This window comes from Vicia villosa, linkage group LG4 (assembly GCF_029867415.1).
Source record: "Vicia villosa cultivar HV-30 ecotype Madison, WI linkage group LG4, Vvil1.0, whole genome shotgun sequence".
Lineage (NCBI taxonomy): Eukaryota > Viridiplantae > Streptophyta > Magnoliopsida > Fabales > Fabaceae > Vicia > Vicia villosa.
In genome coordinates, this window is record NC_081183.1 from 110,794,593 (window position 1) to 110,807,188 (window position 12,596).

The following is a 12,596-nucleotide window of genomic DNA, read 5'->3' on the forward strand; positions in this document are numbered from 1 at the left end:
TAATAGCGTAGGATTTAATTCTGCACTTTAATTTTCTGTATATAACTATTAGTAACTAGTCATGTATGGCAAGATTAATTAACTGAACGTTAGCTAACCATAATTCAAGATAATGTATATGAATTCAACACACTTCTCACACACTCACCTTTAGGATAAATGGTCAAGTCCCTCGAGCGTAGGGATACCTTAGCACACGTTGCCTATGATTCAAATCATCATGGTCCCTCCGATATAAAGATCACAGCCCCTTCGAGTTGCCTACGATTAAAATGATCTTTCCCCTCGATGACGCTCCGATTAAATGATGATAGTCCCTTCGAATGCTAAGTTATCCCTACAATGTTTCCTTCTATGACTATTTGATGACCCTTCGATATCCCTAATACATCCAATGAAAGGACTTCCCACTAACTAATGGTGTGGATAGTCTCTTTCCCTTAACGAAAGGAAAAGAACAAGATAGACCTTACAAACTTAGGGTAGGTAGTTCTTAATTTCTAGCTCAACTCAATCCAAGCATTCAAATGCTTTTCACACCTCGCTTTTCAAAAAATCTTTTTAAGACAAGTACTTTGTATATATTTGAATGATGAATCATTACAAAGTCAAGTTCTTTACAAATTGTTTTTTTCTAAACACAAACGACACTATTCAAACAATTCAAAAGTGAGCTAAGCAATTAAGAGCCCATGGATAACCATGGATACAAAGGGTGCTTACACCTTCCCTTTGTATAACCTACCCCCGAACTCAATATCTTTCAAAGGTCTTTCCTGTTCTTTTTGCCTTTCCTAATTGGATAAAATAAAAGTCGGTGGCGACTCTAGCTATCCGCACATTTGAAAAAGTCAGTTCTCCCACCGTATTACAATGTCTCACATTCAAGTGGAAAATATCAACAACTTCAACCTCAACCCTTATGGGCTTAAGGTTTGCTTCAATATAAGAATTGGTCTAATGTTATTCCTTTCTGAAAAGGTTTCAATAGAAAAGTGCACAAAAGCACAAAAAGAAATTTTATGATGTTTGACTTTTTATGGTTTTTGAAAGAGTTTGAATATGCTTAAGTGTCTTAGCATTTATTTAACAAAGAAGATTTTCACAATCAGTTTACAAAGCCAAGGTTTATTATTAATTGGTAGTGGGATGGATTGAACATGTACTTGAACCCCAGGGTACAGGGTTTGATTCCCACGAATAGAAAAAACTTTACTAGAGAGGGGGTGGATAAAATCGTGAGGTGGCAGTGTCGGGATTGCCTTACGAGGGTCCCGAGCTGTTACATAAAGCATATGATGAGATGAATCCAAAGTCTCAGATGAACCATGCATCAGATTAAATTCAATACCACTAGTGTATCAGATGAACATTAAGATCACAAAGCATCAGATGAAATCCTAAGTTCAAGCCATGATCAAGAGTTGTCAAGATTAGGGCCAAGTCTTGTTTTGAAGATCGTAGGTCCAGATGAATTCCAAGGTGTTAAATACAACCAACTCTAAGCAAGGGAAAGTCTATCATAAGTCCTCAAGTCCAGATACTCCTCAAGCTATGGATAGTAACATCAAGTCCACATAAGATTATTAAGAGTTTTTAGGGTTTTATCATCTTTAAATGTTTTTGGTCTTTTGAAAAGTAAATTTAAAGCAATAAAAACAAAAAGCATAAACATAATGAAAAGTAATAAATGACATAAATGTAAATGGCATAATGATAAATGACATTAAAGTAAAGGTGCATTGTTAGTTCCATGGTTTTGTGGTTGACAACAATTTTGCTAAAACATGGTTCTTGACAGATGCTAAGAAAGATGTCGTAACATCTTGTCTATAATGATACAATAGAGTTTTAAGTTTATATTGAAGACATATGTTATAACAAATGTCACGACATTCTTAACTTGAACATCAGTACAAGCTGTATTAAATCTTGACAGATTTGGTTTGATTTTGTGATATTTCTTTCAGATATATCTCAATAATATTTACAGGTCAAGAAGGTTTAAATCTGGAACTTTAGAATCAAATCACATCAGAATTAAAGTTTCTAATATTGGTTGATTGAACAATTTAGGAAACTTAAAGATTTGTTGCAAGATTCAAAAAAAGGCTCTGGAGATTTGGTGCAGTCGTTAGCGTATGGATTAAGAAAGAATTAGGGCAAAAGGTTTCAAAGCTCGTGAACTGCTAAAGTATATTTAAATAGAACCCTAACCTAATGCAAGAACAACTTTTGACAATTGTAAATTAGGAGAGTCTTAGGTTTGTAGTTTTGAGAGTCTTGTGTGTGTGTGTGCAAGTCACCCACGTATCCCTTGATACGGTGTGGTAGATTGTCTGTTACTTGACTGTTAGTCAAGTTATTGTTCTCACTCTTCAAGCTTTTAAGTAAGAAAGTTGATTATTGTTCTTAATCAAAGCTTTTAAGAAAGATCAAGTATTCACTAGTGCAGAAAGTACTTTTTACATCGGGCATGGGTCCGATGTAAATCCAAGCGATGTAGTAAATAATAGACATTTTACATCGGGCCACTGCCTGATGTGAAAAATAAACATACTACATCGACTGAATGTTATGTTTGATGTGAAAAATAATCCAATTTTTTATTTTTAAAAATTATATGCCATATTTTACATCGGTGGATCCAACGGACCGATGTAATATACTATTTTTACATCGGTTTCACCAGTTGTCGAATGTAATATATATGTTTTACATCTGTTTCACCAATGGCCCGATGTAATATGTTTGCTACTTTTTAGCAAATTCAAGCTTATTTTCCTGTAATTTTTATGTACATAATTTTTCATATGTTTCCAATACCACACAGACCACAATTAGGTCGCTATTTTTCATATTTTCCCCATATCACACAGACCACATTTAGGTTACTATTTTCATATTTTTCTAACTAGTGAAGGATAATTTCATTGCACCAAATAACTAGGATGCATAGATATATTCTTCAAAATGAACAGTTGATTTATAAAAGTATTAATCTAGGATACACACAAGTGTACATAATTATAAGAAAGTTTACACATGGTGGACTACTACAACAATAACAAAACAACAAATATCCAACCGTTTATAAGTCATTTCCTGCACTTGAAATACCAACACGCATCCACGAGAAGATGAGTTGTAGCTTCTGAAGACAACACCAAGATCACATTTGCTGACAATAAACAATAACACCAATTAACATCAGCAGACAACACCAAAGTCAAGAAACTCAAATCAGATATATAGACAATTCCATATAACTCACCATATAAAGCTTAAACTTTATATAACTCAAAGAAACATTTTGTCCAAGGGAGTCACAAATCATACAAATCATCTTGTGTTAATTCTATAGGGTCATCAAATACCTACAATACTGTAATACGGTGAACTGACTTTAAAGAAATGTCGCGGTAAGCAAGAGTCGCCACCGACTTTTATTTTATCCAATTGGAAAGGCAAAAAGAACAAGAAAGACCTTTGAAAAAGACTTTGAGTTCGGGGGATAGGTTATACAAAGGGAAGGTTTAAAGCACCCTTTGTATCCATGGTTATCCATGGGCTCTTAATTGCTTAGCTCACTTGTTTGTTTGAATTGTTTGAAAGAGTGTCGTGTGTGTTTAGAAAATATTTTTGAATAAGGATTTTAGCTTGTAAATAAGCGTAGCCTTGTTGAATTCGTTTTGAAAAAGAGGTGTGAAAAGTAAATTGAAAGTTTGAATGTGTGAGCAAGCATTTAAGAACAGCTGCCCTAAGATTGTCTTTTTTGTTCTTTAAGTCTTTCGGGTGAAAGGGTCTATCCATACCATGAGAGGGCAGGAAGTCTTTCAATTGGATGTTCGGGTCATCGAAGGGTCATCGAGAATAATCGCTCTCCACAAGACTGTCCCTACCATATAGAGGGTAGGTAGTCTTTAGGGAAGGATAGAATAGTCATTAACCTTTTTTAGGCATCATGCGAGGATACCTTAGCAATTGGGGAAATCATCATTTACCGAGGCAACTTCGAGGGACTAGATGATTTTCAATCTCTTTAGGCAACCTTGCTTTAGGTATCCTCGGAATCGAGGGACTTGACTATTATTTAAGGCAACAGAATCATAAGGCAACAGGCAACAAAGGCAATAGAGAGATTACCCTAAAGGTGTGTGGGTGCACAATCACGTGGTTCAATTGAGTTATATTATCTTGTAATTAGTGATGCTAATTCAGTTCAAGGCTTGCACTCCCTAAGATTACTAACCATGGCAGAAAATAAAACAGTTAAAATCCTACGCTATTACAATAAACACCTACGGGGATGGGGGAAATTAAAAGGCGGAAAAATAAACCTAATCTATTACAATAAAACCCTTATAGGGTAACATAAAAATAAAGGCAGAAAATAAGAGAGAACAATAATTAATTTACACATCTTGAGCCTTTATCGCTCCTTGATCAACCCTGAAAGTTACGAATGAAGAAGAGAAAAGAAGAGAAAGGTTAGTGCATTGAATATTGACAATAAGGGTTAGCAAGACAATAAGGATTCGAGGTTTCTATGGTGATAAATTCTAAATCTTGAGGGTTAATGAACAAACCTAAAAATACAATTAGTGGTTAAAATTAACAAACCTAAAATTAATTAACCTAAAATTAATTAAAAGTATTAAACCTAATATTAATCTAATTATTTAGTATAAATATTATAATTTTAATCCTAATTATTAAAATTAACTAATCCTAATTATTTAACTAATAAAAAAATTTAAAATTGAATTAACCTAATTACTAAATTAAAATTAACTAATTGAAAATTAAAACTAAATTCTAATTAATGGGGTTACTAGTTAGCTAAGGGATTAATTTGGTTTTAAAGAATATAAAACAAAAAAAGAAACAACAATAAAATAGAATGAAAAGGCTGAGAAAGAGAATAAGAATGTATCTGGGCGTTGGATCCGGTGCGCAAATTCCTGGAGGTGTACCATGGAGTTGCGCGTCCTTATCCTCAAGGATTACCTTAAGAATTATGTATTTCCAAAATAGAGTGAATATTGTTATTTTTTGTTTTATCTGCAGCTGTCATTACTGTTAGTACCATGTTCAATTGTTTCTTAGATTATGAGCTAGCCCTGTACTAGATTCTTCCTTAGATTTAGTGGATATAATGCTATTTATAGCACTGAAATGAATGAGGCACAAAAATGATATTACAATAGCTATATTTCTTCCATAGGAGTAGTACTAGTGTTAATCATAGAGTTTATTAAAATTGAACCTATAACATATGCACTCACTCTCCTACTGCTATATAATCAAACATTCTGAATTAAGAGAGGAGTGGAAGAAAATAATGATGAGCCGCTACTAAATATTGGTTCACCTGGGGAGAGTGTTGATGCCAACAGAAACATAAAAAATATTTATATTCCACCATTTCTAATTGAATTATCCTTTGCCTATTTGTTGTAGATTTCTCTAAATAACAAAGAGATAGTTTTTCTAAGGATTGAACAATCAACATAAATTAATACAAATCCATGTTTCCCAACCCCCAATCTATTTTCTATCTATCCACCGAGAGGTAGTTTCCATTGGACTAGCCATCCAAATGAAGATATTTTCCCATCCGTCAAACCTAAAAATTCCACATAGGATAAAGCCAAAAAAGAACATGAAATAAAAATACTCCATAGGAGGTTGATATTTTTGGCTGCCGTAGCTGGAGTGATTGCAATTAAAATAATAGATTTCATAGTTGCAATAGTTATTTGCAATTATTCACCAAGACTAGCACCTGCAATAGCCATAGATCTATCGAAACACTAGTACAAAAATGTTAATTTACACCCGTTTTTTATTAAATTTACACCCATTATTTTTAATAAAAATTGGGTGTATATCCACCGGGTGAGAAATGTCTAACGCATTTACACCCATTATTTTTAACAAAAATTGGGTGTAATTGGGCGTAATTACGTTTTTAATTACACCCTATTTTAATAAAAATCGGGTGTAATTGGGCATAATTACGTTTTTAATTACACCATGTTTTAATAAAAATCGGGTGTAATTGGGCATAATTACGTTTTTAATTACACCCTGTTTTAGTAAAAATCGGGTGTAATTGAACGTAATTACGTTTTAATTACACTCTGTTTTAATAAAAATTGGGTGTAATTGGGCGTAATTACATTTTAATTACACCCTATTTTAATTAAAAATCGGGTGTAGATACGTTCTTAATTACACCCTATTTTAATAATAATCGGGTGTAAATGCGCCATTTATGAATGAACAATTATATTATATTTAAATCTATTTACACCCTATTTCATATACACCGTTTAGTTATATTTCATTTTCAGTCATAATATTGCAAATACTATAAAATCATACACATAAAAATCATATTTTAACTAAGTCAAAATATTTTTAATATTAACCAAAAGTATACAAAATCATGTGCATTCATAATATTTCAAGTACTATAAAATCATACACATAAAAATTATATTTTAACCAAGTCATAACACTTTCTTCATATATAATTTTACGCCATGCTTGACGGTTAGCTTCGGTTGTTCTCTAGTCCAATTGAATCTAACCGCTTTCCACATGTACTATTGGATTCATCCATGGCCAAAATACCACGCCCTGGAGAAGCAATTGTTTTCCACAATTCAATCCGGAGGAAGACCTTCTACATTCGTGTACACCGACTTCATCTTCTCAAGCAAAGTCAAAGTAGTTATCGGGTTACCTTTTTCTTCATATTCACCAAAACTAGATGATTTTCAGTCCCACCAGAAACAAGTTCATAGCCTTTCTCACTCAGAGCCTGCAATATATTCAGTGTTAATTAATACACAACGGATTAATCTCTTTGGTCCAACAAGGAGACTGGCTCTTGTGTTGATTGACTCCAATATCTATGAGAAGAGACTGCTGAGTTATCCTTTCTAATATGTACCTGTGCAAATAATCCATAAACACAAACAATTTAGTTGGAATGCCGCGGACGGTCGCGTCGACGGATTGGAGTTTGTGGGGCAGTTTTCCCGCATTACCCCATGGAATTTTGGAATTAAATAGAGTGTGAATCCAACAATTTAGTTGGAGAAACCACTGTGGATCTGTCAATAAATAACCACAATACCAAATATTAGGATAAGATTCATGTTCTGTTCAAACCATTATTTTCAAACTCTAATCATAGTCCAAAAGTCCATATTCATCTTATTTTATTAATAAGACAGTTCAACTAAACCAGTCTATTAATTTCCAGCATGATCACTCAACATATTTTAGGCACATTTTGAATCAATTCATTTTTGTTTAAAAGATTAATTGACATGAAACAAATATTAAATACAATTCAATATATTAAAATGATATGAAGATATAAATTAGTCTATATAAATGATATGAACACAATATGGACAACTTCACTTGACTGCTCAACAACAGATTGTAGCAACTACCAAAAGCTCATAGAATTCATTAGTTAATACCTAAACATTTAAAATAATCTATTACCGTCAAGTATATCATTTAAAAGTGAATCAGTCGTCAGTGTATTAATGAGCTCTAGCTAACATGGTTGATTGAGAAAGATTAATGAAATACTACTAGGAGGTTCAAGCAATGGACTCCAGTTGTAAAACTAAAAACTAGATAGTGAAATCACCTCATTGGGAAAGAAACCGGGATACATGTCATTCCGAAAAGAACGATGCTCTTCAGTTACTAATAGCCTTTTTAAAGATGAATTACTGATTCCTGAAACATTCGTTTCCATCTGCAAATGAAGAGAACCCAGTCAATTATGACAACTTAGAGAAAAACCAAGAATTAATACAACAACACCAACTGTGAAAAATTATACAAATATGAAGGAATCAAAAGAAAACAGGTGGTAACTAGCTACAAGTAAACTTATGAAGACAACAAGAGCTCTTCTTCCCGAATATAAAGAGTATTATCAATTTTTGATCAGCACAAATTAGAAGAAACCTAAAGTAAATGAATATGTAAAGCTCAAATATATACCCTTGAACTTGTGTAAGAGACAGAGGGGAAGTGAAGTTTCCCCCAATTTTCTTTGGGACCCGGTGCTGGTTTGGCTATGCCCAAATTGAGATCAAGATTTGGACTGCTGCCTGTGTTGAAAACGAACAAGATTTCACAAAGAAAACATTTTAAAAATATTCCAAAATATCACGCCTTAATTAAAATAAGATCTTTGCTATAGCGTTTTTTACCATCATTTATGGCTGCAGATTTCATCTCTCCTTCGTATGTGCTGGGCTCAAAATTAGTCACTGCTTCCATTCCATTGCTTTGGATAGCTGCTTTGTCATAAGCCCTGATTTTCAGAAAATCAAAAGGGAGATACATGTTGGATGCAATCCTAATGAGCTATATAATTCAGGGTAATAAATTCAGTGCAAATAATATAATTCATCAGTGACAACGACCTTGCAGCTTCTACTTCGCTGTCGAATAACCCAAGATATATATACCTGCAGGAAAGCATTGCAACCTCTATAACCAAAACACCTTTGCCAATTGTTTCTCAGAAACATGCATGATACTACTATCTTTGACATGTTTCTCTTAAAGGTGTGAATCAAGACTAGACTTAAAGTAAGTGATATCCAAAGAATAATACTGAAAAGGGGTTTAAGGTGTATGATTGTTCCATCAATCTTGTCTCCCAAGGCTTGGATGCCATCCATCTTTCCAACCAACTCCATCCTCCATTATTTTTTCATCTCAGGATTCTTGAGAAAGGAAAACGAGACGGTTGTTTGTGAATTAGAGCTTGAGGTTGGCCTGTATTGCTGCTAAAAATCTCAAATACTATCACACCACCCTTCCTGCCATACACAAAACATACTCCTTAAACAGCACCAAAGCTAAAAAACATGAAAACTTCCCATTGTCAATTCATGATACAAACCTCAGCATCCTTCAAAAGTTCAAGGTTTGTACACTGCTCATTAAGCATATTCTGCACAGTTTGTCCCTCCATAGACATCCTCACCCGCCGAGCTCTCACTCGAGCCTGAACACGAACCAATGCATGCAAGCTTGCTTACTCACTTGCCTACCCCTAATTAGTGCTTGAATCCTCACCACCGCCTTCAAAGCCCTTAAATTAGACTAAACAAGTTTCCTTTGTAGCACCGACAATTCAAATTAAAGGCCAGACACGGAAAGATAGAACTCAGTAAATTGAAGATGCAACAGTATATTATTGAACATAAAGTGATGAGCTCAAGAGCTCTACAACAGTAGAAAGCAATAAATCGGAGTTCAAAACTCCTACCAAAAATAATAACTTCCTAACAAGCTTGCTAAATCAATTCCAAATGCCTCGCACCTAGACTCTCAGACCCCCAAATAACCAATTCTCCTAGTGCTTACGTAGACTTTATGTGAACAAGGTTCAGAAGCTCTAGTGGTAGAGTTCCTTCAACAAAAAGGTGTTTCAAATTCCTGAGCAAAAAGACTAATTTATCAGCAATAAAATTTGAAGATTCCATAACAGTATCAGAACCGCAATTTTGACCGCGTCGGTCTTATTTATCAGTCTTTTGTCGAAATATAAAGGTTTGCAGCATAACTCTAACCGCAAACAGGAAAATAATATAATTAAGACTCAAAATCCGTACCTAGTTTTTCTGCAAGATGTAGATTATGGTTGCATTTAGTGATTTGAGTGGAACGAGAAGCTATCACCGACTATCGACCACCATGCTCAATATATCCTCTTTCACATCAGCTTGTACTACACAAACAATGGCACAAAATTACACAAACAGAGGCATAAAATTTTATATCAATAATAATCACTATTCATGACACAATAACCATTCATAAACCAATCAATTGTAATAAATGATTATCTCAAGTAAAAATTCACAAACAGTGGCATAAAATTTCAAATAAAATGTGTCCTAAAGCTTCTCTATACTAATTGATAGTATGATTCATACTCAGTGGCACAACAAATTAATTATGCAAAGTAACTATAGACAAAATAATTAATTCAAAGTCAAATATCAAAAGTGTTTGTAGTAAATCCAACCTCTTAACCATATTTTTCTCCAAATATTGCAATTGCTCCTTCTCTTTTTGCATCAACAATGGGCATCACTTTGGTCTGAAGAAGAATGAGAATCGCATCCTCAACCCATTTGTTGATTAGCACTTCAATTTCTACAAGCTCACAGTCAAGAAGTGGACGGTAGAAGTTGAAATCAAATCCAAGAAATCAGTTTCAATTGAAGTAATGAACAACATATAAAGTCGAGAACGAAAGATAACATAAGCGTTAAATTTGTCAATGATAGAACCATGAGTCATACCTACTCTTAAACCGAAGCACTTGTATTCTGGAAAGAGCTCCAACGGAACGAGGCACAGTCGCTAAGACATGCAATGATATTTTTCTATTCAACTTGGATAACTTAATGTTTCATAACAGCAACTCCGAAATTTTCATCACAAAATAGAGGAAGAAGAATCTCGGTTCAGAACTTTTACCGAACACTTGGTTCGGGGGTTTGAGTATCTGAGGAATGGAACAAAGAAGGTGGTGACTGTGGTTCGGATAGCGTGGTGGAATAGGACGATGGAGATGGTTCGGGAAATGATGGATTGGCGGCGGAATCAAACGATGGTGGCGGTTCGGATTGTGACGAGGTGATGGAATCAGAGGGTGGAGGTGTTTCGGGTTGTGAAGAATGATTCATGGTGGATGTGAAATTGGGGTTTGAAACATTTGGAGTTGACACGGTGAAATTAAGAGCATAAAAATGGTGATTAGGTTTTAATGAAAGGAGAAAGAAAATACAAATATTAACTTATACTATTTTACAAATAATTTTTCTATTTACGTCCGTTATTGAAAAAAAAGGGAGTAATAAACACTTGATTATAATATTTTTTTTAATTTACACCCGTTTTTTAAAAATAGGGTGTCCATGGTTACTCGTCAATACTAAAAATGAGACTTTATTTACGAATTTGCCATCTTGTGTTTTATTTACACCCGTTTTTAGTATAATGGGTGTAAATTTATAAATTGTATTGTCATTTTTGTACTAGTGAAAGTGACAATGGACATTTTTTAACAATTTGTTACTACAAGCACTTACCTAGCCAAAATAATATATGTTTTCCTATGCGTACGCGCGCCATGGGAAAAATTTGAAATTTCAAATTATGGAGGCTATATTATTGGATCACTTGTTTTACCTTAAGACTCTCATGGTTGTCAAGTCTTTGAAGGTGATAAGCCTTCAAGTTAAGGTCATATCTTCCAACAATTGTTCTTCTTGGTCGTGGAGGTATTTAATTTTTCTTCATCTTATCATGTTTAATTTTTTATGTTTATCATGTAAAATTTTGTACTCATTACATAAGATTAAATTTTTATTATTTAATATTAAATTAAATAAATTTTTAATTTGTACATACTATTGAAAATAATATTTGATCTATGAATCAATTACAATAGTTAAATCATTATATTCTTATGACTTTTATGATAAGAAATTTTAAAGTAATATATAAACTCTTGTGATGTTTGATTCTCACTGATAGCAAATAAATCTTTAAATAACTTTTTTTTAAAATATTTATTTATTAGGAGTAAAGATTATTCCATAAATATTAAAGTTTTAGGAACATTTATGAGTATAGCATTTTTTTTGAAGACTTTTAAAATCGTCTAAAAAGGTGAAATGCGTTTTGACAACAATTTTCACAAGTTGTATAAACAAGTGTACCCAAAGACAACATTTGTTGTAGTGACCATCAGTGTTAATTCAATGTTTTGCCTTTTAAATTTTGTATTTTTTACTGTTAAATAAATTAATCTCTGCAGTTAAGTTCTTTTATAGGATATAGTTCATATATTAGGTCTAAAGTTTACACAAATAAATTATTAGTTATTTTTTTTTGATAATAGAAGCAATTCTTTAATTTGGTTAAATTTTTTTCTGTTATTTGTTTTAGTTTTCTCCAGAAAATGCCATCTATATACTCAGTCATTTTTTTTGTGTTTTACTTTTCATACTCGTTTTCTCATAAGATTTCTTTGTAATATTTTTAGTTAATACAAGTCTCCTCAAATTATAATTCTTTGAATTTAAGTTTTATAATGCTTATTGACAAAATTACTTGCACTTGTAGAGTGTTTATTTTCTATGAAGGTATATCATGCATAATTTTGAAGGTATATCATGCACAACTGGTTGGAGCTGCAACATTGTTAATTACAGACATTATTGATGAGCAACTAAGAACTATGAGTCACCCAAGGAGACAGCTAATGCCGACGGACACATAGAAAACATTTTAATTCCATCGGCTCAAAATGAACTATCCTTTGATAATTCATTGAAGAATTCTTTAAATAACAAAAATAAAGTTTTTTGGACAATCAATACTTATTGATATAAATCCATATGTATCCTCACAGTTTAATATATTGTTTATCTCTCCTGCGAGAGATAGTTTCCAATGGACTTGCAATCCAAATGAAGATATTTCTCCACCCGTCAAAACCAAAAATTCCAAACCTAAAAACC

The 12,596-nt window shown here is 33.1% G+C and overlaps 1 protein-coding gene across 5 annotated transcripts; it reads right to left on the reverse strand.

The window, feature by feature from the left end:
- Positions 1–6,402: 6,402 nt before the first annotated feature.
- On the reverse strand, positions 6,403–10,887 carry LOC131595056 (APETALA2-like protein 1). Of its 5 annotated transcripts, none has more exons than XR_009281703.1 (7): positions 10,088–10,299; positions 8,472–9,787; positions 8,256–8,359; positions 8,044–8,153; positions 7,682–7,792; positions 6,965–7,127; positions 6,403–6,832 (listed from the first exon to the last, which is right to left on the reverse strand). XR_009281703.1 is itself a non-coding variant. In XM_058867281.1 (7 exons), the coding sequence occupies exons 3-7, from the start codon at positions 8,528–8,530 to the stop codon at positions 6,869–6,871; spliced, it is 480 nt and encodes a 159-aa protein (XP_058723264.1). In that variant the 5' UTR covers positions 8,531–9,787; positions 10,088–10,218; positions 10,368–10,887; the 3' UTR covers positions 6,403–6,868. The 5 variants fall into 5 exon arrangements, 4 of the variants coding, with proteins under 4 accessions (XP_058723264.1, XP_058723266.1, XP_058723265.1 ...); XM_058867281.1 differs by lacking the exon at positions 6,965–7,127 and adding an exon at positions 10,368–10,887 and having other exon boundaries at positions 6,403–6,964; positions 10,088–10,218; XM_058867283.1 differs by lacking the exon at positions 6,965–7,127 and having other exon boundaries at positions 6,403–6,964; positions 8,472–9,495; positions 9,672–9,787; positions 10,088–10,303.
- Between the last annotated feature and the right edge of the window lie 1,709 nt (positions 10,888–12,596).